Below are 23,196 nucleotides of genomic sequence, written 5' to 3'. Positions count from 1 at the left end.
CAATTCCAATTTCTCGCAATGATAAAATGAAGCTTTCTTCCTTTTCCAATTCCAAAAATTGAATGTTTCAAAATAGACCTTGAATATCCATACACCATCAGAAATCAAGTCTCAAGTCTCAATCATGAATCGTCGTATCGTTGTATTTTCTGGCGGAAGTGCCGCCAATAGTCTGGTGGATGTTTTTGGGAAAGTTGCCGAAGAAAAGGCCTGTTCTCTGAGTTAGTAAGTGCAAATTTATCTCATGGAACTGTGTATGAGGAAATGAAATTAATGTTTCTTCAGTGTCATTCCGATTAGTGATAATGGAGGCTCTTCCTCTGAACTTATTCGTGTCTTTGGTGGTCCTGGTATCGGTGATGTGAGAAGTATGTTGCCATCTCATATATCTCAGTTCAGATGCTTCTCGATGTGCCTTTAGGATAGGCTGTTTCTCTATCAAACTCTTTCCAAGTCTTCATGAAGACCCTTCATCTGAGTGGATGCTTTAGGTCACGTGCTACAATAATATCCAGTCTGACTTGAGCCGTCGTGCTATCAAACGGTTGAACTTATGATACTACCAAGTGGTCGAGCCCATGACAATTACAATCATGCGAATCAAAATATCAAAGACAACTCAAACAAAAGATTAACCAATATCTAGGTAGACTAGTCCGACTTATCCCCGAAGATTCCACTGGCACTAATCCCGAAAGATCCGCTCTAAGCACTTTCTTCAACCATCGTCTAGATCCCTCCCCCCAAGAGGCCAAACATGAATGGCTAGCCATAGTCGAAGGTCACTCTCCTCTATGGAGCGACATCACCTCTGCCAAGCGTGAACTAATTCGTTCCTTCCTCAATACTATTAACCTCGAGATTGTCAAGCGAGCTCGTCCCACCTCTGTGTTCAATTTCCAATCAGCTTCTGTGGGCAACTTATTCTTGACAGGTGCTCGTATCTTTACAGGAAGTTTTGAGGCGGCAATTTATCTTTTATCAAGTATTACCGGTGTGAGAGATAATGTTGAGGTTATCCCGGCTATCAATAGTAATTTTTCATATCATATTTCTGCAGGATTACGAGACGGTAAGATCCACCCACCCAGCTCTCATCACTTATATGAAATACTCGTCATAGTCAATTTCTAACATATTCTTAGGTACAATAATCGTTGGACAAAATAACATCTCCCACCCCATAGCTCCCACCTTCGTCCCTACGCAGCCTGTTTCTCCCGCCACCTTCCACAAGCGTCAATCCATTGACCTTCTATACCACGATCGTATCGAAGACGCCAATCTCCCAGGTTCCCTTCCCACCCTTCGCAAACAAAATATCCTCTTTCAAAAATCTCACACCGAGGAGCTGTCCTCTGCCATTGAGCGAATCTGGTACATCAACCCCTATGGCCAAGAAATTCGTCCTACGCCCAATACCAAAGTCCTTTCTGCTCTCCAGGACGCTAGTTGCGTAATTTATAGTATCGGCTCTCTATACACTTCTATTCTCCCTTGCTTGATATTAAGAGATGTAGGACCTGCGATTGCGGATCCGAAAATTAAGTTTAAAGTCCTTATTTTGAATGGGTGTCTAGATCGCGAGACGCCGGGGTATACGGCGAAAGATTTCATACAGGCAATTGTTCACGGTTGTACTGGGAATGGAAAGGAAGAACATGATCACGAACAAGAACATCATGAAAAGGTAAAAGAGCAAGAATGGAAAAAATACATCACGCATGTAGTATATCTAGAAGGCCCAGGTACACCCACGGTAGACAAGACGGAGCTCAAGAGATTGGGTATTGAAGCTGTGAGAGTCTATGGACGAAGATCGGATTCTGGGAAAGAGGGACAGGCTGTAATGTTGAAGAATCCGGTTATTGATGCGGTGAAGAGTGAGGATGTGGGGAATGGAACTGAAAATAAGGTGAGAGAGGACATTGTGGGAGCCATAGATAAAGATGATACTTCGGGAATGAGGTATGATGGAGTTGGCTTGGGACAGGCGTTGAATGCTATTTTGGGAGGCAAACCAGAGAAGTCGAGGAGATATACTTTTATTGGTTGATTGTGAATTGATGGTTGGTTGATGCTTGGTTTACATTGATTGGTTGTTTTGGTGAGCAGTTCTTGTTTGGGCGGTCATTACGGATAAATCGGAGATGGAGTGAGTCTTATTCCTATACCACGAAATTGTACTTTTAACCCTGGAAATATATCTTGACGTTCTCATCTACCGAGTATCAAACTATTAAGTACAATCACCAAACTTAACTTACGCAACCAAACCATCACATCAAACAGACATGTCAAAATTTACCCTTCCCTCCTTTTCACAGCCCAACCCCAAATACACGCACATCATCACTCTGATCCCCCCTCCCCATCACTCCCCAACCTCCGGCCCGCTCAACGCCTTCTCATCCTCATCCATTTCAGGATCCGGAATCCTCATCCCCCAATTATACGTCTCGGGATCCAAGCCCGCCTCCAACATTTTCCAATAATTCTCCTCTCCCATCCACATATGACCCAAGCGATCATAATACTTCAAAAGGCCCAAATTCCTCGCAATAGCACCTGGGGCCTCGATTCTCCGATCCGGAATATTCACACTGGGTCTCTGATCGATCATGGACGGACCATGCGGGTATCGTTCCGGAACCTGCGGCTGCGAGCGCGGATACACGCTGTGTTCATGTTCGGGCAGATCGTCGCCGTTGTAGATTGTGTCCTCATCGTATTGGTGTGCGCGCGGCCACTCTGGGGTTAGGGTGCGGGGCGTGGGCGGCCACTTGAAATCTTCAACGTCGTAGTGTTCGGAAAGGTCTCCCTCCCAGCCGGGTTGCGGGGTGCGGAAATGAGGGGGGGCTAGTTTTGCGAGGGCGAAGAGGGGATGCATGGGTGGGTATTTGATTATAGGTGCATTGGGTTTGTGAGGTGGCTTTTCGCGGTGCAGATCATCTTTCCCTGGTCCGGGGTAATCGGGGTCGTTGAAAGCTTGGTCGCAGTCATGAAAATGGTCGTTGACATAGTGAAAGAGATTTATGGGACGGGGTCGAAGTTCGGGCTTTTCCTTCATGCATTCTTGGACTAGCTTTATTAATTGTTCGCTGTATCCTTTAGCTCCAGGTTTATTTACTCTGCTTTTGCCCTCTGACAGAGAGTATCCGTACGTCCTTGGAGTCCGGTTACTATACTCTCCAAAGTAATCGTCGCACCAAGCTGGATCTTCGGGATGCATCTCATGTTGAGCAAAGTTTCCTCCGTGCATGAGAAGACGGATAATGTTCGCAAATTGGAATATGTTGCTACATGAGCCATGGCGGACTGGATGTACATGCTCTGTGTCAGGGATGAGTTGTTCCTATAGTGAGATTATGAGTATGCTATAAGAAATAAAAAGGAGCTCTTCTAACTCACGGGAGCCTGGTAGCCCGGTCGGCCATTCCTTTGGATTGGAAAAGTATACCTCCCGGCACGTTGTTGTGCAATATACTGAGGAACCTCGAGCGCGTCCCCGAAATCGCATAGCTGTGAGAATTGTTATTCATCTTTCCCAGAGGCAACAGAGTAATACACACTTTAAGTACCGGAACACGGTCTTTCTCATGATTCTTATATCCAATCAATACTATATTTGACGTCAGAAAAGCCAATCGTCACATTTCAACATGGGGAACTTACTATTGCTCGGCTGAATATCGTAATGACATATCTCCACGTTGCGTGAATCCCAAATAGACCGCCTCTGACGAGAATCTCTCGGAATCTCACTGCCACACTCCATCATCATAATCATCCTCACAAACTGCCTAAAGATGATCCATATATCAATCTCTTCAATGAATTCAGTATTATTCTTATCGAAGACATCTAAGTCATAATACCGAGTCTGATCCTCGGGCGTAAGAGTGATCACAATACCAGGGCAATATTCTAAGAATGAGATCACATTCTTATTTTCGATTGGTTCGTTCTCACCATCGCCAGGTGGCACTACTTGGTCACAATAATGCCTTATAATATTTTGGGGCCGGTCTGGTATGCAGTCGCGATTCTTATAAGGTTTCCAAGCGTAGTATCCAGAGAGATATTTGAGAAATCGTCCTTCATGAGCGAACCCTTTATAACCTTCCGGATAGCCATTGGGTCGACCTCCTGCAGTAGGTCGTCGAAAGTGGATCTTGGCAACTATATCTTTGGTGTAAAGGGGATCGTTATCTTCATTTTCCCTGTCTTCGTATTTGAAATGCGCAATAAATGCTCTATCACTTTTGCGGATTCGTCCCTGAAATTCCCACCTGTCTCCCAGACGGACTTCCCAACTTGGTTCGGTCCTCACAAATTCTCGAAGCCCTCCTCTCTTTGTAATTGGATCATCCAAGGTAGTCATGGTTAGGAGTTCGTGATTTCTGGGATTTATATTTATTTGCTGGAAGTGATTTGATACCTTTAATTTGAAGGAAGCCAGTATGAAATGTCTTGCTTGAAACAAAGGCCACATCAAAATAATTTCTACCTTGAATGAAATCCTGCAACCGGTTGAGATAGTACAAAGCAACTTGCTCGATATAAAAATGATAACCGGATCTGGCTTATCCAAACAAAGGTTTCCAAAATCCACATTGTACAAACCGTCAGGTTTGTCTTTTTTCAAGCGAACTACGCTCTGATAAAAGCCTTAATAGAGGCGGTATATCTTTCAGACATCCTGATATCCAGAGTATGAGGGATAGCTGGCGATTGTAGTAAAGAGTTGAAGAATGAGTTGGAGTTTACGAAAATTGAATGCCTACTTCAGATCAGGCTTGGTGTGTTTCATTTCATTGAACGAACAAAATTTCTTAACAACAACGACAATAACGGAAGGAGCTAAGTTACATGAGATACTGAAGCTCAGGTTTAACTTCAAAACTTCTCAACACTCAATTGATTCAACACCTAGGTTTGCGTAAGATGACGAGAATTTGATCTCATGAAATAGTTTTCATCTCTTTGAGATTTGAGCGCACTAGGAACACTTTATCCATTATCTTTTAGATTTGTATTGAGCTCGTATGTACATATATCGGAAAACTCGACAGTTGTTGATCATGACTCCTCACAATAAGAACCATGTCAGCGTTCATGCCACACCAAAAAACCCCTTATAAGGATAATTCATGCTACATTTTCTACCCCCTACCTTTTCCCTTTTGCTTTTAACATCACATTGCTAGATTCCGACTAAGGTAATCTGTACAAACAACCAATTCTTATCTCTTTCACCGCACTCGAAGTGTATCGTACTATGTTCTGTACATCTGTACATTCGCTAAGCAATCATGTCTCTACATCAGCGAAAAACTGATCATCATTTCAAAGAACTTTAACAATTCATATATCTTTTTAGTATAATATTGAATGATAACAATTCAAACGATTCAAGTAAAGAGAGCCCAAGTTTTCGTTTGGTCTTCTCAGATTTTGATATATATTCTGAATTGGAATTAACAGTTTAATAAATGAGTGATATTGAGATAGCCTCAAAAAGATCAATTTCCGCCACTAGTTAATGAACGGACTAACGGGACACTGCAAAAGGAATTGACTTATGAGTGTCTTTTATATCAAATTGTATATCTTAGAAATTGTTAAAACCATTCATTTGAAATAGAATAATCAGAATGTGAAATTTGATATCAAAGAGAAGAATGAATTTGTTAAAAGTAGAGAATTGTCCCATCAATTCATGCACCCACTCGAGCCACTTACTGGTACGCCTGTTTTTTCGCTTACGTAGGACACGCTCCACTATCCCACGGCTGTCAAATTAACCTAGTGGAGACATATTAATCTTAAACCATATACTAAATTTGCAAGTAGTTTGTCATCAGAACAACAATTGATACAGCCCGTTTGGCTTAGCGGTAAAGCGCATCACTAGTACTTGTACATGATGAGATCCTAGGTTCGATTCCTAGAACGGGCAATCACGCGATATATATAATAATGTTGTTCAATTTTTTGCATCTTTGCTCTCAGATGTGAAGGGGAAAATGGTTAGATCCCTAGAGCGGACGATCACACAAGTATTTGACTTTTTTTTTTTCTTTTCACAGTTGATAATTCTGTATAAGATAGGTATTTTGCCAAAGAAAAGATTCGTTTCTTCCGTGGAACTACTGCCCCTCTCCCTCGACATGGTTCGAACCGCAGGGTTCTGGTGGTTCTTCACGCCTATTACGAATCTCCCAACATTCATTCCTTTTAAGGTTTATTATGTATTATGTGCCTTGTTATTTATTGATTGGTCAGCTTTTTTTTTTTTTTTTTTTTGGCAAAATAGCGAATAATATATTCTTGTAGCGGTAGTATGAATCAAATTATCGGCTAGCTAGGAGGTCAAATAATTTCAATCTTGTTTCCGTAAATTTCAGCTCATCAAATGAAAGTTTGCTGTTATAGTTGAAAAACTATCCAGCGACTCATATCTACTTCACGCAGCCTAATATCAAGGAACTCGGCTAATCAAATGAAACTTGGCCATTCCGCTTGAGGTATCCTCTAGCAAATCATGTCTGCTTCACTCCTCGCTCAGTATCAGCCTCGCTCTGAGTAATGATGGAGGGAGTTGTGCTTGAACCATCCGCCTTGAGCTCTATGGCGATGAAAGCATCTGCCCGTCCGTTAATTGGCTTTGAAACTGTAAGGCCAGCCCAATTTTCAGTCATCTGAACAATGAAAGTATCATCATTCCCATCTGTGTTTGCTTTTCCGTTCAAATTCAAGGCGAAGGATCCACCTGAAGATATGAAAAATCTGTCAGGATCAGCGTAACCGGCAGTCCCTTGCGGAGAAATGGTGAACTGCATCTCGTTATTCACAATCTCTACTTTTGCTTTGAGGTTCTGAGGGATGCTATCTCTTGTGATCGACCAATGTGAATCGGAAGTTGTATCTTGACTCCAACTACCACAATCTGCGTTCCAGATACAATTATCATTTACAGCCTGCATTCTCAGAAAAGTAGCCTTAACTGATTTAAAGGCTAATTTTGCACCAGATTTGTTCGATCCTTGGAGTGTGAGATTCGCATGTTTTGAGTCGGCGTCGTAGGTCACCGAGCCCGTCCAGGTGATATGTGGAGTATCTTTGGTGACAGATGTATCAGAAGTATAAACCACATTTGTAGCCGTGTTTGTATTCTGGGGGTGATCTTCTGGCGTAGAAATCCAGGTGACTCGACTCGCATCTGGCCTACTTCATTGTCAAAATATACTTGCGGGTTAGTTTATATTTGAGATGTTTTGCTCACTCTAGGTAGTGAATGGGAATAATGATATCGCCCACTGCGTTCAACGCAGCGGTTCCGAACTCAAGCTCATTCTTTCCTGGACACGCCACTTTGATATCTGGGGAACGAAGCAGGTCGGGTATTTGCACAAGTATTCCACCGACCATCTTCCTATAACCCCTCAAGAAATAATCCCAGCTCGAATCTGGATCTGAAGGGACTACAGAGTCGAGATCTGAGGGAACTAACAGCTGTTCACCGTCCACTTCTTCGAGGATACATTTGCCGATTTTTGCAGTGGGGTCATCCGAATCTAATTTGTCCATATTAAATGTGGCCGTCCAGTCTACCTCATGATTAAAATCACTTTAACAGATTAGCATCTGTACTGATTCAAGAGGCTTACATATAATGCTTACGGATACCATTGTGCAACATTGTCTACATCTTCTTGGGGCCAAGTGATCGAACCAAAGTACTCAACATGTCCGCTGAGTGTAAAAATGGGGGAATCTGGCGGTCCGATGCCTAAATGTACGGATGTCTCGGCAGTCAAAGTGTAGTTGGCCTTGAAAGCTCCATCAGAGGAGTATATATCGTTTCCTAGTGCGGATACTGACTTCGACCAGCAATACTGAACATCAGAGGACTTACTAAGATCATAGTATCCTTCTTCAGATTGAAATTGTTCAAGATCATTGTATTCATCGTTGGTCATGTCATCGATCTTGGCAAACCTTTGTGATAAATACACTGTATTCTCACCAGGCCTTTTGTCAATCACATGAGGCGGAAGAGGGTAGGCAATTACCTCTTGGCAGATACATTGCACAAGGTAGTGAAGAGTATTACTAGGGGACACACTGCTTTTGATGGCAAATGTTCCCAGAGACTCGTTTTTTGAACCGTCTCCAGGCCATGCAAAGTTTCCATTAAATGGCAAAGGATCCTCTGGTAAGGACGAACCCTGATCAAAATCAATCTCGCAAAAGCAGAGACAGTTATAAGGATTCCCTGTTTGGCCAGTCATGGGGGATCCGGTGTCTTCCACACCCCATTTATCTGGGGTGATGTATGGGTATTGTTGCAATCGAAGCATCTTTGGAGCTTAGATCAAAGTCAGAAAAACAAGTTTGGAAGATGCTTAGGACAGATTTACCGATGTTGACTTCGTCTTCACTCACTTCTCACACAGTCAGCATTAGCTAGTGGAGATGGCTGGGGAAGGGAAAATCACCTTTGGGCCTAGGTATATCTACTTGCATATTTTGCATGAGGAAAGATGCGTGTTTATTTGAGAGTCCTAACTCTCGTATAAACTGCTGAACCTGACTATACAATGCATTGTTGCTTGAATCTGCTGCCCATTTATCAAGATAAACCTTGGTTCCATCTTGGTCTGTCAAATAGGATTCTTCCCATACAGGACTACCCCAATCAAGATCTGCAAATAGATGGTTAGCTCTTCTTTAACAAACATATCGGTCAACGAACAGGCAATGATGGCTAAAAGCCGATGAATAGAGTATTCTCCTGGACTGAGACCAATGGCACTGGATTGCGTAGAATTCACGGTCTCAGGTGTGTTTTCGAGCGCGGCGACCTGATCTCTTGTCCCATTGAGGGTGGCTTCTTTGGGCCAGACGAGGTTGAAAATGACGACCCAGCTATCAACTCTTTGATAAGTGTTCTGGCCAAAATAGATTTGGCCTTTATCAAATCTGTCATGAGAATGAAATCAATACAAAGTTTTTTCTTATTGAGCGCAGAGTGTATATTTACCGAAGTGCCAGCTTGAAATTGAGACTATTCACAGTCTCCATATCAAGCTCAATTTGAGGCGCCAGCATTGTTGATCTCAATTGGCCATCTGATGCTTGTTCATTCTCCCAAAGCAATTCACCTGCTGAAGATGGCCGCTTCGCGAAAACACTCTCCAAGGCAGAGTTGATAGCTTTCTCTGATATGGCACATACATGCTTAAAGCCACCAAGAGATAAATATCTGGGATTAAACGTTCCAGACATTCTGTAGAATAAAGAGAGGTTGTCGAAGATTTGAGTGTCAAATGGGGAAAAAATGAACAGTTGAACTAGAGGAGGATATAAAGATATTTTTTTCTTGATGATAGCCACTGCTGGCTTGTTATTTATCGTGAGCACAAGTACAAGTACAAGGTACGATACAAATACTACAAAAATGAGCAAGTAACAGAATCACCAGCATAAATGCTACGAGATATTAATTAAAGTTAGGTTTTGAGAAACATAAAGTGTGACACTAGTCATACTTCCCCTCACTTATGTCCTACAGTATAGTTTCCCGCAAACAGGTTTTACAGATATTTGTTTTTCTTCAGCTTAACAAAATTGGTTGGCTTTGCAGAAAAAAGTGACACTGGAGATAACAGACAGTCAATCGGAAAACAATACGTGACAACAAATATGATCGGGCTGCTATATAGATTGAATACTGTCTGTCTTACATTCACAACTGTTCAAAGTTAGGAATGTATCTTGAGAAAGGATATCCGAATCAGAAATTCAATACATACAAATGAAAAGTTACCTTGTCACGCATAACATCAATATCTGATAGAGAAAAGAGTCGATTTTGATCCAATGGAATGAGTTCTGCCGTCAGGTTCTACATGCAATATCTGGTACCAGGCTGGAAGTGTTGTTGTAGTCAGATGCATAATGACGAATAAAGCACAAACACGAAAATGAAGAGTGAAGGTAATCTAGCTCAATTGAATGGAGATATGGGGGGTGTAAACCTAAGGTACCAAGTTACATCTCAAATTTGCTGCAGGTATATTGTGAATAACGTGTTGTGAGTTCAGATTGCTACTATTTGTAGAGCTGCATGGAGTGTATTTTTATATAGGTGCAACCCCAGGGCCCCCATCACCACGGCGACAATATATGTCTACAAGTAAAAGCCCTCTATTCCACTTTGTAACTGCAAGTCACGATTATAAGCTTGCACTTCAATTCAACTACATCATCTCAAACGCCAATCGAGGCTCTTTACGGTAAAATCATGGGGATTTCTCATGCACGTATTACCACATGTATGCGACTTGAACTACATTGTGAAATATCACGGGATACAAGGCTCGCAGGCGCAGAACCCGATACATGTATTACAAGCAGAGGGAATTTGAAAAGTTTCACTCACGGATGGTAGATGTATGTGGAGATATGTGGTGCCTGGATTGTCGCAGAACCTAGACACTGGCTGAACTTTGATCAACAGGATCACTAATACATTTATTGACACGTTACAATTCATGCTATTCTTCTCAATCTTCATTGAAGCTTAGAAGGAAGACCTTGATGTAGTCTCAGTAAACTCGGGAAAATTCCGTTCTCAGCTTCTTAAAAGAAACGCCTTTGGCCACATCGATATAGGGTTTCGAGCAACAAACTTCCCGTTTAATTACTTTCCTATACTGAATTCTGCTCATAAACTCAATCATGTCGCCAAGTTATATCGAAGTCGTTGGCAAGAGTATTCTCAGCGATGATCTTACGCAGAAGTTGACCGATGCAGACATCAATCAGCCTGGAGATCCCAGGGGGGCTATTGATGCCTTTCTCGGAAAGTGGACTGTCCCTTGTAATGCCATCGTATACCTTACCTTCATCAAGACATTATTGATCTATACCGACGACGACGAGGATATTTGTGGCGCATTCTTGACAATACTACCAGACGCTACTCCGGAGGATCTTGCGAAAGTACTTTTTCCGCAAGACAAACTTGATGAGTTGATAGCCTCCAAATCCAACACAATCCCAGATGATTTGACTGCCAATGATGTGAATCAAGTGCGAGCCAGGTTTCTTGCTGATCAGCCACTCGTCATTATACTTGTTATGATCAGAGACAATGGCGACTTTACCCTCGAAGATCGCCCACGTACCATTGTAGTACTCATTTTAGAATTGATGGTTAAGCGTCAAGCTCAACTTGGTTCTTCTGAGCTGATCAGCATGTTGAAGGAGTTTTTTCCGCAGGATGAATCCCCGTTGACCGACAAAGAGATCACCTCCGCTTCTACGTTTGTCAGATCTGTAAAGACTCTCTCGTATCTCGTTGAAGACCCATTGGATATTCCTCGTCTTTACGACTCAAAATATCATTCCATACGAAGTATTACAGGCAAGTCGAAGAATGATTTCAAGTCTGATCTGCAAAGCGCAGGCTCATCGACCGCGAACGCTCTAAAAATTCACGATTGCGCTGAGCGTGTTGACTGCTGGAATGAGCAACTTTGGCTGGCGCTGATGAAGGCAGGTAAGGCTGATGTGGCAGATAGTATGATACCGCAGCCTCAGCCGGTGGACGATGACGGAGATTCAACGGACGATACCGTAAAGCCAAATCAGCCCTTAGCAAGCCTTAGCGGTCCTCCAGAATCTTGGAATAACTTGACGGATATATTTCGTCTCGAAAATATTGCATGCGAGGAGTGTTGCTCCATAACTTCCATGTCTGCTTATTTCGCAGATCTCTTGAACTTGTTAAGCAACACTACAGCTACAGGTGGAGCTGGAACAACAACCGAAGATACAACTGCCGTTTCAGATTCAGGCACAAACAGCAGTCTCCTAGACTTGCTTTCAGCTCGGCGCCCAGATCTTAAAAAATTAGAGCTCAGCTGCGCAAACTCACAAACCTTGGTTCCTAATATAAATCTTGTTAATGAAGTACTCGAATCATACATTCGCTACAAAAGTCAATCTTTGCTGTCTGCACCGGCTTCCGACGAGCAAGATTCTATACTTGTCTTTAATACACCTGCAGATGCCGCAGATGATTGCGTGCAAGATATTCACTCTGACGGACCAGTCTATCGGCCCGGAAACACAGACTTTGAAGTTTATTCCAAAGTCGTCTCCCAACAGATGTACCCGTTCACCTGTTTCCCATACGATTATGCGTGGTCATCTGTTAAAGAATATTTCAACATATTCCAGATACCTTATGCACAACTGGTCGAGGTATTTCAAGCACCTGAGCTTCTCTTCGAGAATATAACACAAGTCGCGCGTGGTAAACTCTCTGAAGAGCAGAGAACTGGGCTGCTTCGTGGATCGGCCGAGGTGCTGAAGAGACAAATTGCGGCATCAGTTCTGAATTTACATCAAAAGAGTTTGCTGCCATCACGGGTGAAACTTTCTTCCCCGCCTGGTTTGCCGCTTGGCTCGAAGGATTGGCAAGTGATATCATTCCCATAGCCACAGGGCCACTGGAAGGCGATACTGCCACTCAATGGGCTATGAAGATGAAGATACAATGCTAGAGTCCACGAATGAACTTGGCCTAACGTACATCAAGCAACAGCTAATGAAAAGGACAGGGCTAGATTTCCCGACATCCTAGACTTAGTCAAGACCCAGCTGTTCGGAAAAGACCTAGTGATCATCAACAAAACCGGATCGCAAGAGTTCAGTACTTTCATCGACGACCTCAGACTTTTAGCCAATGCGTCAGAGCCACCGTTTCAAAGCCTGAACACTACCTTATGCCGAGACCTTCAATCGTTTTTACGCCTGAAGGCTAAGCTTGGATGGTCGACGAGGGATCTTGATGCAGCTATCTACTGCTTACGTAATAATGAGATGGAGCTCTCTCCGGATTTCAAAGTAACTACCGCCCCCAACACGCGACCCATCTCTGTTTACGTTCTTAATGGAATTGCGTCTATTATCAAGTTGAACAATCTATGTGGAATTAAACCCGCTGCTCTACTTCCATTATGGGGCCCTATCGATGCCTTTGGTAAAGATTCGTTTCTTTACCGCAAATTTCTCCGTCCTTCTCTAGGGCAAGTGTTCGCAATCCCAAAAGATGGCGAAGAATTCTTCGAGCCAGGCGGCTCAAAGTTCCAAATTTATGCATGCGGTACAAGTGTATGCGCGAGTCTAAAATGGCCATTTCAATATCTTAAAGATCTGCTTGAAGCTACAGGTTATTCTGATTCTCATTTGACTGTCGGCACTCTGTCAAAACTTTACCGCTATACTACTGTTTCCCAGATTTTGTCTATTCCTGCAACAAAATGTGCTCAATTTTTCAAACTGTTCTTCGACGAAGCAAAGGAGAATCCCTTATCAAGCCCTGAAGTCACATTTGAAGTGCTAGAAATGTGGAAAAAGCTGTTGAATTCAAACTGGACAATCGAATCACTTCTCGATGTTTTAGAGACTACCCAGCTTGAAGACAATCAAGATAGCTCCGGGCTACAACTCACCAGAGCTATTTTAGAAGGGACCGTGGATCTGAAAAAGTCACTTTCATCTATTTCTACAGTTGACATACCAACTTCAGAAACTGTCGTCGATTGTGTTGGGCGAACATTTGATGCAGCAACAGCAAGCACAATTGTAGGATTTATTGAGGGTGAGTGAATTCTCTAACCTCATTTGAAATTTCAGGCATTCGAAATAATGGAATTGCACTTGACAATCCGTGTAATTCCAATAGTCGAATTTAATTGAAGCATTTGAAATACTTCAGACTAGACTATTAGAAACTTTAAGTTACTGACATTTTACTAGGCACTCAGATTCTGACAAGCTATATCAAACTTTCAGACAAGGCGGCCCTCGACTCACTGGTTAGCCTAGCAAAGGACTGGCCAAACAAGATTTCGATTATTCCTTCTATTGAAGGAACGATATATTCTGCCCAGATAAAGCTCTGTGGTATATTGACTTCAAGTGAAAAGACGAACATCTTGGATGGAAGTGAAAACTCTCCCGCAATTAAAACTGCACTTGCTACTTTGGTGGCGACTTCGCTGTTTCCACAGAAAATTATTATATCACGTTTTGAGAACAATCCCGACTCCAGCGGGAAGCTACAGAGCAACATTCTTCTTGATGATTGGGAGGAGCCACCGTCTAAATCGACTGAATCTTCTTCTCCAGATGCATCTTCTATTGCCGCAGAAAACTATCTTCGGAATCGAAGAGCAGCTTTTATTGACTTGGCCAAACCGACCATTATCCAAGATCTCCTTACTTCTCTCATTCTCAACTCTACCAAAGACCAGATACTCGACGTTGATGTTTCGATTATATCAAGTCTTATTTCGGACGTCGTTAAAGTTCCAACTAAGGACGGCAGCGGGCTCGAGTCCGCTATGACTGCTCTACAGAGTCTTAGCGTACCCATCGAAAGCTCGATTGAAACGAATCTGGACGCATATTTCACACCTACAACCACTGATGATTACACGATACATTACACGGGAACCAGTACTAGTCCTGAGATAACCATTAACGGACTTAAGATGCCCTTCGATGCATCTGCAAACACATGGAACCAGTTTCGTATGATCTCTGGTCAAGCATACCTTTTACAAGCCGGTTTTGATCCTTCTCAAGTGTCTTGGTCAACATGCAGATCAATGCCGACGCCTTTTACCGACGAAGAGCTATTATTATCGGCGACATTTCAGCGAACAACGAGTGTTCTTGAAGCAATTCGCAAGGCAACACTTATTTGCCAAACCTTGAAGCTGACTACGGCAGAGATCGCATTTTTCAACCGTCAAGTACAACTGAAATTCGAAATGCTGGCTATCGACCTCAATTCACCGAGTCTGAAAGATCTTGTCCAGCTCCAAGATTATTGCGCCTTGAGAGATACTTGTATCCCTAGCACCAAAGACGACAATCTGATGAGTCTATTTTCTTGGTTGTCTAGCTCGACTGATACTGATGTAAGCAGTATTGTAACGAAAATCGCGGCAAGTACAGGCTGGAATAACACGCTTGTAGAAAGCGCCTTGAACGAAAATATCCGAACTATACTGCAGCAAATCTGATGGCAACGTTGCGTAATTACGATAACTTCTTGGGCTTAAACGCAATTGTGTTATTCTATGGCAGCCTTGGCGGTGTATCTGACATCAACTCCATGCCTCCCATGGCCGAACTCTTTGACCTAGCTAGGCCTGCGCAACAGCTAGATAATGCAGACTCTTATTTTCAAGCTGCACAAGACCTTCAGAACAGATTGACCGCCACACAACAGGAAAACTTTGAAGATGGACTCATGCAGACCCAGCGTGCTGCCCTTGTGAATTACCTATTGCAGCAAGACTACATCAAAGATCTCAATATCTGGGATGCAGATGGACTCTTCGAATATTTCTTTGTTGATGTGCAAATTGGTCCACAATTGCGAACATCACGCATTAAACAAGCAATTTCAGTGGTGCAGTTATATACACAACGTTGTTTGCTAGGGCTCGAAGAGGACGTCGCGATGACAGATTTGCGACGCGACAAATGGGATTGGATGCAGCAATACCCTCTGGGAAGCTAACAGAAAGCTGTTTCTCTATCCCGAAAATTGGATTGATCCAATGCTTCGGGATGATAAGAGCCAGTTATTGATCAATTTGGAAGCTGCGCTGCTTCAGAAGGATCTGAGCATCGACACATTTTTGCACGCTATTCAAAACTATGTATATGGGTTGAATGAAATCTCGAAGCTTGACATTGTTACATATGTCCACGAACCCGAATTTAAGCAGGCTGATATATTCCACTTTTTTGGGCGGACTCGTACCGCGCCATATTCGTTTTATTATCGCACTGTGAGTATCTTGGCAACTAGTGAGATATTCTGGCAGCCGTGGACCAAGATTGAGATGGATATTCCGTCGATTGAAACAGAATGGGAAGGTCATCGCCTCGAGAACATTGGCAGCTATCTGCTCCCCGAGATAATTGGAGGTCGACTTTATCTTTTCATTGCCATCAATCATGGCGAAGTCTTTGGCGACGAATATAGGGAACAATCTCAAGGTGTCACCACTTTCGACGATTTACGCGGGAAGCCGCCTGATATAGCGGCCCCTAAACGTGTATGGGAAATCTCAATGGCTTGGACTGAACTTATCAGAGGCAGTTGGCACCCAAACGTGTATCGGCAGGAACTCTTACTGTGGGCTTGGTAGCTTCTGCATCACAATTTCGAGTTGAACCAACTTTTGATGATAATAAGATGACAATGAAGATAAACTATTCGGCAATAGGAGATACTGACTTCAACGAAATTGGCAGCTTCATATTCTTTAACGATCAGATCAGTACAATCAACAGTGACTCAACAACATCTATCCACGGCGACTTTCCAACTTACTTCCAGAAGGTGCTAGGCAACGGTACCAAATCAACTGCTCTGGAAATTGATCCCTCTTTCCCAAATAAGCCTCTGATTTGGATACCGAATGGTTTTAAAGTCCTACGAACAAAAGGATCTCACTTGGACTCTGTCGAAAACACAGCAACGTGTCACGGCCCTTGTAGTAAGCACCATAGATAGCGATGGTATGAGTCTAAGCCGCTTTAATATGCCAAGAACAGAACTCACTCCGACGGATGGACGCCAATGGACTACTCAAAGAGTAATGGATGATATGGAGCTTGTACAGCTGGATCATTCGTTTTCTCATGAGCTCATGGAACATACTACCGACCGTGTCGATCCACTAGGAAATCTTTATAATAACCTAGCTCTAACACCTGCAGACCAGCTAAAAGAACGTTACGGGGCCGGCAGCCAAAACGCATCATATCACGAACTGGGTCGTCCAACTGCTATCTATAACTGGGAGATTGGCATACACGCTGTGTATCTGGCAGTTGATCGGTTGTCCACTACACAGCAATATGACGAAGCACTGCAAATTGCAAGACTTGTCTTTGATCCATCAGTATCCGTAAAAGTAGACAGATCTAATGGCGACAAGACAATAAGCACTCAATCCTGTTGGAAATTTCCACCATTCCAAGATATGGCTTGCATGATGTCGAATAAAGGCGAAAGCTCGTTCGATCCTCTAGATCTGGCAAACCTGAAAAAGGAGATCGAGCTTGCAATTAAAGAAAGACGTTCATACGGTGCGCTAGTGCATGCCGCCGCGCGTGGTCGACCTGTTTCATATATGAAATGGATTGTCATGAAATATGCTGAGATCCTCATTGCCCTTGGGGACATACAATTCCGACAAGGCACATCCGAATGTCTTCCATTGGCCACTCAACGATATATAGAGGCAGCTAGAGTACTGGGACCCGAGCCACCTAATGTACCAGATCTTGGAAATCGGAAATCGAAGGTGCTGACGTACGCACAACTAAGAACAAAGGATAATGCATTCGATGAAGTCTCACTGGATCTAGGCCTGCCATTTTCATTCAACATAGTACCAAAAGGAAACGCTACAGTCTCAAGCACTGACCCAAAAATGGAGAGCATTACTTGCGTCCTGAAGACAGATTATTTTTCCATTCCCCTGAATCCTAAATTCAAGACAATGCGAAGCCTAGTGCAGGAACTTCTTTTTAACATTCGAAATTCCTTCGATATTCAAGGAAAGCCGGTGGTCTACGCGCTGAGAGATCCACCCATTGATCCGTAAGCACCTCCAGGACTTTCATTTTATCCTCCCTTATCCCAATTCTCGTCTCATATTTCCTCTGCATCTTCTCAACTTTCTTACATACAAAGGACTTTTCATTTTCCTCTCAAGTATTTCCATATTTAGTAATTACTAACTTTCTAATGTTCTAGTGGTGACTTGGTGGCTCTCAGCAAGCAAGGTCTCAGCATATCTGATGTGCTGAGCATGATTTCCGGCCAAAGAGATGGTCCACTAACTAATCAACGTTTTGCAACTCTCATGAGCGTAGCTTTGGACTTGTGTACCGAAGTACGTTCGCTGGGAGAAAGTCTCTTGGCAGCAATAGAAAAAAGAGATGCAGAGAGTCTCAATGTCATCATGGCTCGAAACAACACTGGCATACAGCAAGGAATGTTGGAAATGAAGCGAATCGAACTTGACGGGGCGCAAAAGACTATTGAATCGCTTTTGATGGATCGCAGCTCTCAAGAAGCACAATTAGATTACTATCTCAAACTCATTGGCGAACCAGATACCAAAATTCCCAAACCTAGCGACGATTGGACTGATGTCCCACAAAACATTGATGTACAGTCATCAGATGAACTGCGAATGTCTCCCTACGAAAAATTACAAATGACAATGTCTCTATCCGCATACTCAAAGAACAGCCTAGCTACAGTCACAGATGCAGTGGCTCTTCCATTGTACCTGTTACCAACAATACAAGGGGACTTTGAGCCTCTCGGAGTTGGAACTAGCATCTCAGCTGGCGGTACTCAGTATGCAGAGTTTGTGGCAGCCGGTTCCGCGCTATTGAGGGGATTTGCTGGCTCGATGCAGCCAAGCCGACCAAGCCGACAAGAAGGCCAGTCTTACAGCACAATTGCAAGATCGTCGATTCCAAGCAAATATTAGTGGGCGCCAGATCAAATCCATCGACAAACAAATTGAGATACAGCAGATACATATCAAATCCATACAGAAAGATCTCGATATGCAGAAATCCCAACTAGACGAAGCTGTTCAGGCTGAGACATGGTATCGTTCCAAATACACTAACGAGCAACTCTACAGCTGGATGGAGAAGAGACTTAGGAACTTGTATCTTCAAGCGTATAATCTGGTTCTAGATGCAGCTCTTCGAGCACAGAACGCCTTATCATTTGAATCTGGTCGCAAAAGCTCAATCATCAAACCAGCCGGTTATTGGGATGCTTCACGCGATGGATTGCTTGCCGCGCAGGATCTATTTTGGGATTTGAAAAAGCTTGAGGCTGCACAAGCGGGAAATACTTCAGCGGACTACAATATTACCAAAACTGTATCCCTGAAAGAGATTGATCCTATGGCACTGATGAATTTCAGAATCACGGGAACTTGCGATTTCTCATTGGACGAGGTGCTTTTCGATATGGACTTCCCCGGCCACTATATGCGTAGGATACGATCAGTGGCTGTATCGATTCCTGCGGTTTTCGAACCCAATTGCAATGCCAATGCTATATTGACACTGCTATCGCATAAATACCGCGTTACCCAGAGTGCTGCCGACTATGTTGCTTCTCAGTCTGCAAGTAGTGAATCATTTCGCACTGATCGGATTCCGACGTCTTCTATTGCCGTTAGCTCCGGTGATGTAGACTCTGGAGTTTTTGAACTCGATTTTTCTGCCTCTCAATACATGCCTTTCGAGGGTGCAGGCGCTATCTCGAAATGGCGTCTGGAACTCCCATCACCGGTTAGGACTTTCAGCTACGAATCTATCACTGACGTGCTGTTACACGTACAATACACAGCTTATGAAGGAGGTCCGTCGTTACGCGCAGCAGCGAACCAAGCTACACTTCAAGTGATGAAAGCGACGGGAGCGGAAGGGCAGCAGCAAGGGTTTTCGGCGATTTTCGATCTCAAAAACGAGTTTGCTGATGATTGGAAGAGCTTTGGTGATCAATTGGCTTCCGAGACGACTGGTTCAGATGCACCAAGTATGAAACTTGGAGATTTGAAAAAGAAACTTCCTTATTGGTCTCGAAGACAGAATGCCCTGGAGGTTAAGAACATCACTTTCATAACTCACAGCGAAGAACTGCGCAATAAACTTGACATCGAAAGTTCGAAGGGTGCTAGGGATTGGGTTGTAAGTCAAATCGGAGACTACTATGTAAAGTCTTCGTCTACTTGCAGTGATACGAGTTTAAATTGGACCATCCAAGCAGTCACATCCCCAACGAAATGGGATAAGAAAAATTTCGAGAACGCGTTTTTGTTGTTTCAGTATGTGTTTACAGGGACAAAGATTGTTTAGTTATTTTGTAATCACCATTTATAGCACATTCTTGGGAATGCGATTGGATTGTCTTTCTTAGTGTAGTGGCGAGCATAGTTTGTTAAATTTGATGATTGATCCCTTGATTGATTGATTGCTTAAAGAGTCGATTTACAGAGTGCTAACAGTGCTTTCTAATGTTTGCTTCTCGTCAACATGCACCTCTTTGCTCTATGTCTCTGATGTATCAATCTTCAAATATCAGAAAGATGCCTAATCGCCCATCCCCCTCCCCCAGGAACTCTCCATATCAATAGCGAATACCTATTATCCACATGCCTACCTACATTTGCATACCACAAGCCCCAATCTACCTACCTGCATCCCTTCCACTACTTAATTTCCAGCCATGCAAAACAGATTTCAGACCCTACATTCCTTCCTAATCACAGATGTAGACAGGCAAACGAGTTTCTTCATTCATTACCTACCTTTACCTATCTTTCCCTGTACACGGAAAGATACCCAGCCCCTCAATCTATTTTCGAGATTATAGAGAATAGCAAAGACATTTCTACATACATATTTCACAAGACGAGAACGCGTTGATCAATAAGATCTCCCCGGATATAAAGAAGTGGGGTGATAAATGAACGTTCTCGCTTGATGATAAGGGGGTGGGTATCTATCGTAAACGGTAACGGGGGTAGAGAGTCAAAATATCATTATCATGTCATAGCTAAGAGTGGAGTACGGAGAGACCGCAAAGTATTGGTTATCGTCGTATCTTTATCGTCCCTTGTTGTCGTATTTTGGGACAACTTGTAAGTGTGGTATATATACCAATAAGGAAATTCAATCGAGAAAAGATAAAAATGAAATTCTTAAAATGATGGGTCTTATGCCCTTACTTACATCATTCTTACAAAATAGAGAAGATAGCGCTACAAGAATCCCGCAAAGTACGTGTACGTTGCTCTCATGAACTCTAAAACCATTCACACTTACACAAAAGAAAGATTGATCCACCCCTCCCCCTATACACGTGGAAACACGAGAAGGCTAACAGTGAACATTAAGAAAAAAGAACAGCTTGTAAGTTGGCTGGTGAATATAAATTGATACGGCTATCCGAGATCGGATTATAAGGCGCGTGACTATCGATGAGAAAGAGTCATAGACATGTTGTCATGAACGCAAACATTGAATCAAGGTCACAGAAAATTGCGAAACCGTTTCACCCTATTGTCGTGAAAGACACTCGTTCTATTATTCACATATAGGGCAACTGCCCCTCATCATCTCTATTCCTGACCAAACTATCTTTTCCGTTCCTCCTTGATCTCCATCAACAAGCGTCAATCACAGACGAAGAAAATGAATTTCCATTTCACCCCGCAAACCCAGGTCATCCCCCTATAAAATGTTGACCGCATATCCACCCGACATCAGTGAATGCCGTGGCGCAGTCCGCTCATCTGCTTTCCACCCCTCCAGAAATACTGATTCACAAGCCACCGTATCTAAACCCGTACTCACACCTCGGTCTCTATAAGAAAGACTTCAAATGGCTTGAAACTCCATGCAACCTCCGACTTCCTTACACCACCAAAACCTCGAACAACGTTAACTCTCAAGCAACTTGCTTTCAATAATACCTCTTAATATCAACAACAACACACTGACTTACCTTTCATACCTTTATCTTTATATCTCACTCCCTCTCACATATCATATATTTGACTTCTCATATGAAACACCACATTTTGTGACACCAAACCATGACTCACGGTTCAGACACAATGTCACTTCCTGACAACATCTTCTGCTGCGACTGTTGCACGGAAGTCGATACTCGACACTCCGACAAACCTTATCATGATCCTAACAAGCACTTTCACAAAACCATCTACCAATCGTTCCTCAATTTTGCAGCCCGATTATCGGCAGCCGAAGATCATCTTGAAATGGTCCGAGCTCATGAAGATGCTGAACGTCAACGCCAGGCTGCTCAAATTTGTGCAGCAGTCATCCCAGACCAAGAAGAATCAGAGTTTATCTCGATGACGCTGTCGGATATGATCCGAAGTTATAATCCTGATCACAAAATGACCAATCTAGCTCCACCTGCTTCGATGGCTTCCACGAAATCTCCTACCCCTCCATTAGTATTGAATAGTGCATTCAGATTACCCTCTTCCCCCCCAATCTCTCCATGTATCACACTGGCCAGACCGATCTTAACTCAAAATTGCTCGGGTTTCCGCTCTTTTTCGAATAGCAATGCGGTATTTGAAACCCACCTGATGACGCCGCCGCCTTCACAACCATCTTCAAAGCCCAACTCTAAGATGTCATCTCTCTCTTCCGGGATTGGACAATCTTTCGTGGAATTGCTTAGAAACAAACCTAATGCTCCCCCACCATCGGGCATTCCTAATCTCGGATCAAGCATCACTGACTCAAAAATCCCTGAGTGGAGATCCCGTGCGACAATGCAAGCGATGCAACCTCTTACGCACTCTCCCACTCCTTTTGCAACATCCCGTCTTGAAACATCTCCAAATTCACCTTGGAAATTTGAGCCAACACTCTCTCCAGATCGTAATGGAACGTATGGGTCATTCCAGTCTTCGACAGCCACTGAGATGTCGGGGCCGCATCAATCCCTGACTCTCACTAGAAATTTGGGACCAACCCAGTATTCAACTCCTTTCAAACCGTTCGCCGACATTTCCTTCGATGATTTCAGAACTGCCCACGTACCATATTGGACACAAACAGAACCAGAACCTTTAGTTCCTCAACGAGTTCTTTCTCCGTCTAACTTGATTAACAATCCACTCGTTACCAATCCTCCCCCAACATACGTGATTCACATCACCTCCCGTCAAGACTACGGCAAAACTGAATCTCATCGATATTTTGTCTGTCCCACAGACCTAACATCTGACTGGCCGGAAGTCAGTTTACTGCAGTGGTTTGCAGCTGGAGTTGGTTATGACGTCAAAGCCGAGAAATGGGACCATAAATGTTTGGAACATCAGAGATTCTTCCGAATGGTCTTGAGACCCAATTTAGCGATGCGGGAATGGGGCTTGGGTAGACCATTAGAGGAGCTGCAAGCCGAATTGGCAAAGCTGAATGCAGCTGCGGCATTGGGAGGTGTATAGATTTGAGCGCATGGTTGTTGTTCGCGTATATGATTTTTGGGATTCTTGGCTA

At 43.3% G+C, this 23,196-nt stretch overlaps 5 protein-coding genes across 5 annotated transcripts; 3 read left to right on the top strand and 2 right to left on the bottom strand.

The window, feature by feature from the left end:
• Nucleotides 1-124: 124 nt before the first annotated feature.
• On the top strand, nucleotides 125-2,056 carry EAF02_006444 (uncharacterized protein; the record flags this gene model as incomplete). Its single annotated transcript, XM_038902492.1, has 4 exons — nucleotides 125-225; nucleotides 286-368; nucleotides 647-1,072; nucleotides 1,146-2,056. The coding sequence occupies 4 exons, from the start codon at nucleotides 125-127 to the stop codon at nucleotides 2,054-2,056; spliced, it is 1,521 nt and encodes a 506-aa protein (XP_038757712.1).
• Nucleotides 2,057-2,374: 318 nt separating this feature from the next.
• EAF02_006443 (uncharacterized protein) lies at nucleotides 2,375-4,384 on the bottom strand (the record flags this gene model as incomplete). The annotated part of the gene is made up of 4 exons (XM_038902491.1): nucleotides 2,375-3,355; nucleotides 3,412-3,522; nucleotides 3,573-3,622; nucleotides 3,676-4,384. 4 exons carry the CDS (start codon nucleotides 4,382-4,384, stop codon nucleotides 2,375-2,377), a joined length of 1,851 nt encoding a protein of 616 aa, XP_038757711.1.
• A 2,012-nt stretch (nucleotides 4,385-6,396) lies between these two features.
• On the bottom strand, nucleotides 6,397-9,294 carry EAF02_006442 (uncharacterized protein; the record flags this gene model as incomplete). The annotated part of the gene is made up of 7 exons (XM_038902490.1): nucleotides 6,397-7,230; nucleotides 7,289-7,633; nucleotides 7,687-8,374; nucleotides 8,427-8,450; nucleotides 8,505-8,711; nucleotides 8,762-8,988; nucleotides 9,050-9,294. The coding sequence occupies 7 exons, from the start codon at nucleotides 9,292-9,294 to the stop codon at nucleotides 6,546-6,548; spliced, it is 2,421 nt and encodes an 806-aa protein (XP_038757710.1). The 3' UTR covers nucleotides 6,397-6,545.
• Nucleotides 9,295-10,749: 1,455 nt separating this feature from the next.
• Nucleotides 10,750-20,010, top strand: EAF02_006441 (uncharacterized protein; the record flags this gene model as incomplete). The annotated part of the gene is made up of 9 exons (XM_038902489.1): nucleotides 10,750-12,469; nucleotides 12,617-13,681; nucleotides 13,840-15,008; nucleotides 15,071-15,550; nucleotides 15,624-16,160; nucleotides 16,199-16,604; nucleotides 16,663-17,716; nucleotides 17,873-18,493; nucleotides 18,546-20,010. 9 exons carry the CDS (start codon nucleotides 10,750-10,752, stop codon nucleotides 20,008-20,010), a joined length of 8,517 nt encoding a protein of 2,838 aa, XP_038757709.1.
• Nucleotides 20,011-21,773: 1,763 nt separating this feature from the next.
• Nucleotides 21,774-23,144, top strand: EAF02_006440 (uncharacterized protein; the record flags this gene model as incomplete). The annotated part of the gene is made up of 1 exon (XM_038902488.1): nucleotides 21,774-23,144. One exon carries the CDS (start codon nucleotides 21,774-21,776, stop codon nucleotides 23,142-23,144), a length of 1,371 nt encoding a protein of 456 aa, XP_038757708.1.
• Between the last annotated feature and the right edge of the window lie 52 nt (nucleotides 23,145-23,196).

The sequence above is a fragment of the Botrytis sinoallii genome (genome assembly GCF_014898435.1).
Source record: "Botrytis sinoallii strain Bc 23 chromosome Unknown BSIN_010, whole genome shotgun sequence".
NCBI classification, from domain to species: Eukaryota; Fungi; Ascomycota; class Leotiomycetes; order Helotiales; family Sclerotiniaceae; genus Botrytis; species Botrytis sinoallii.
Note: the sequence above shows the minus strand (reverse complement) of the source record. Positions and strands in the feature narration are given on the sequence as shown.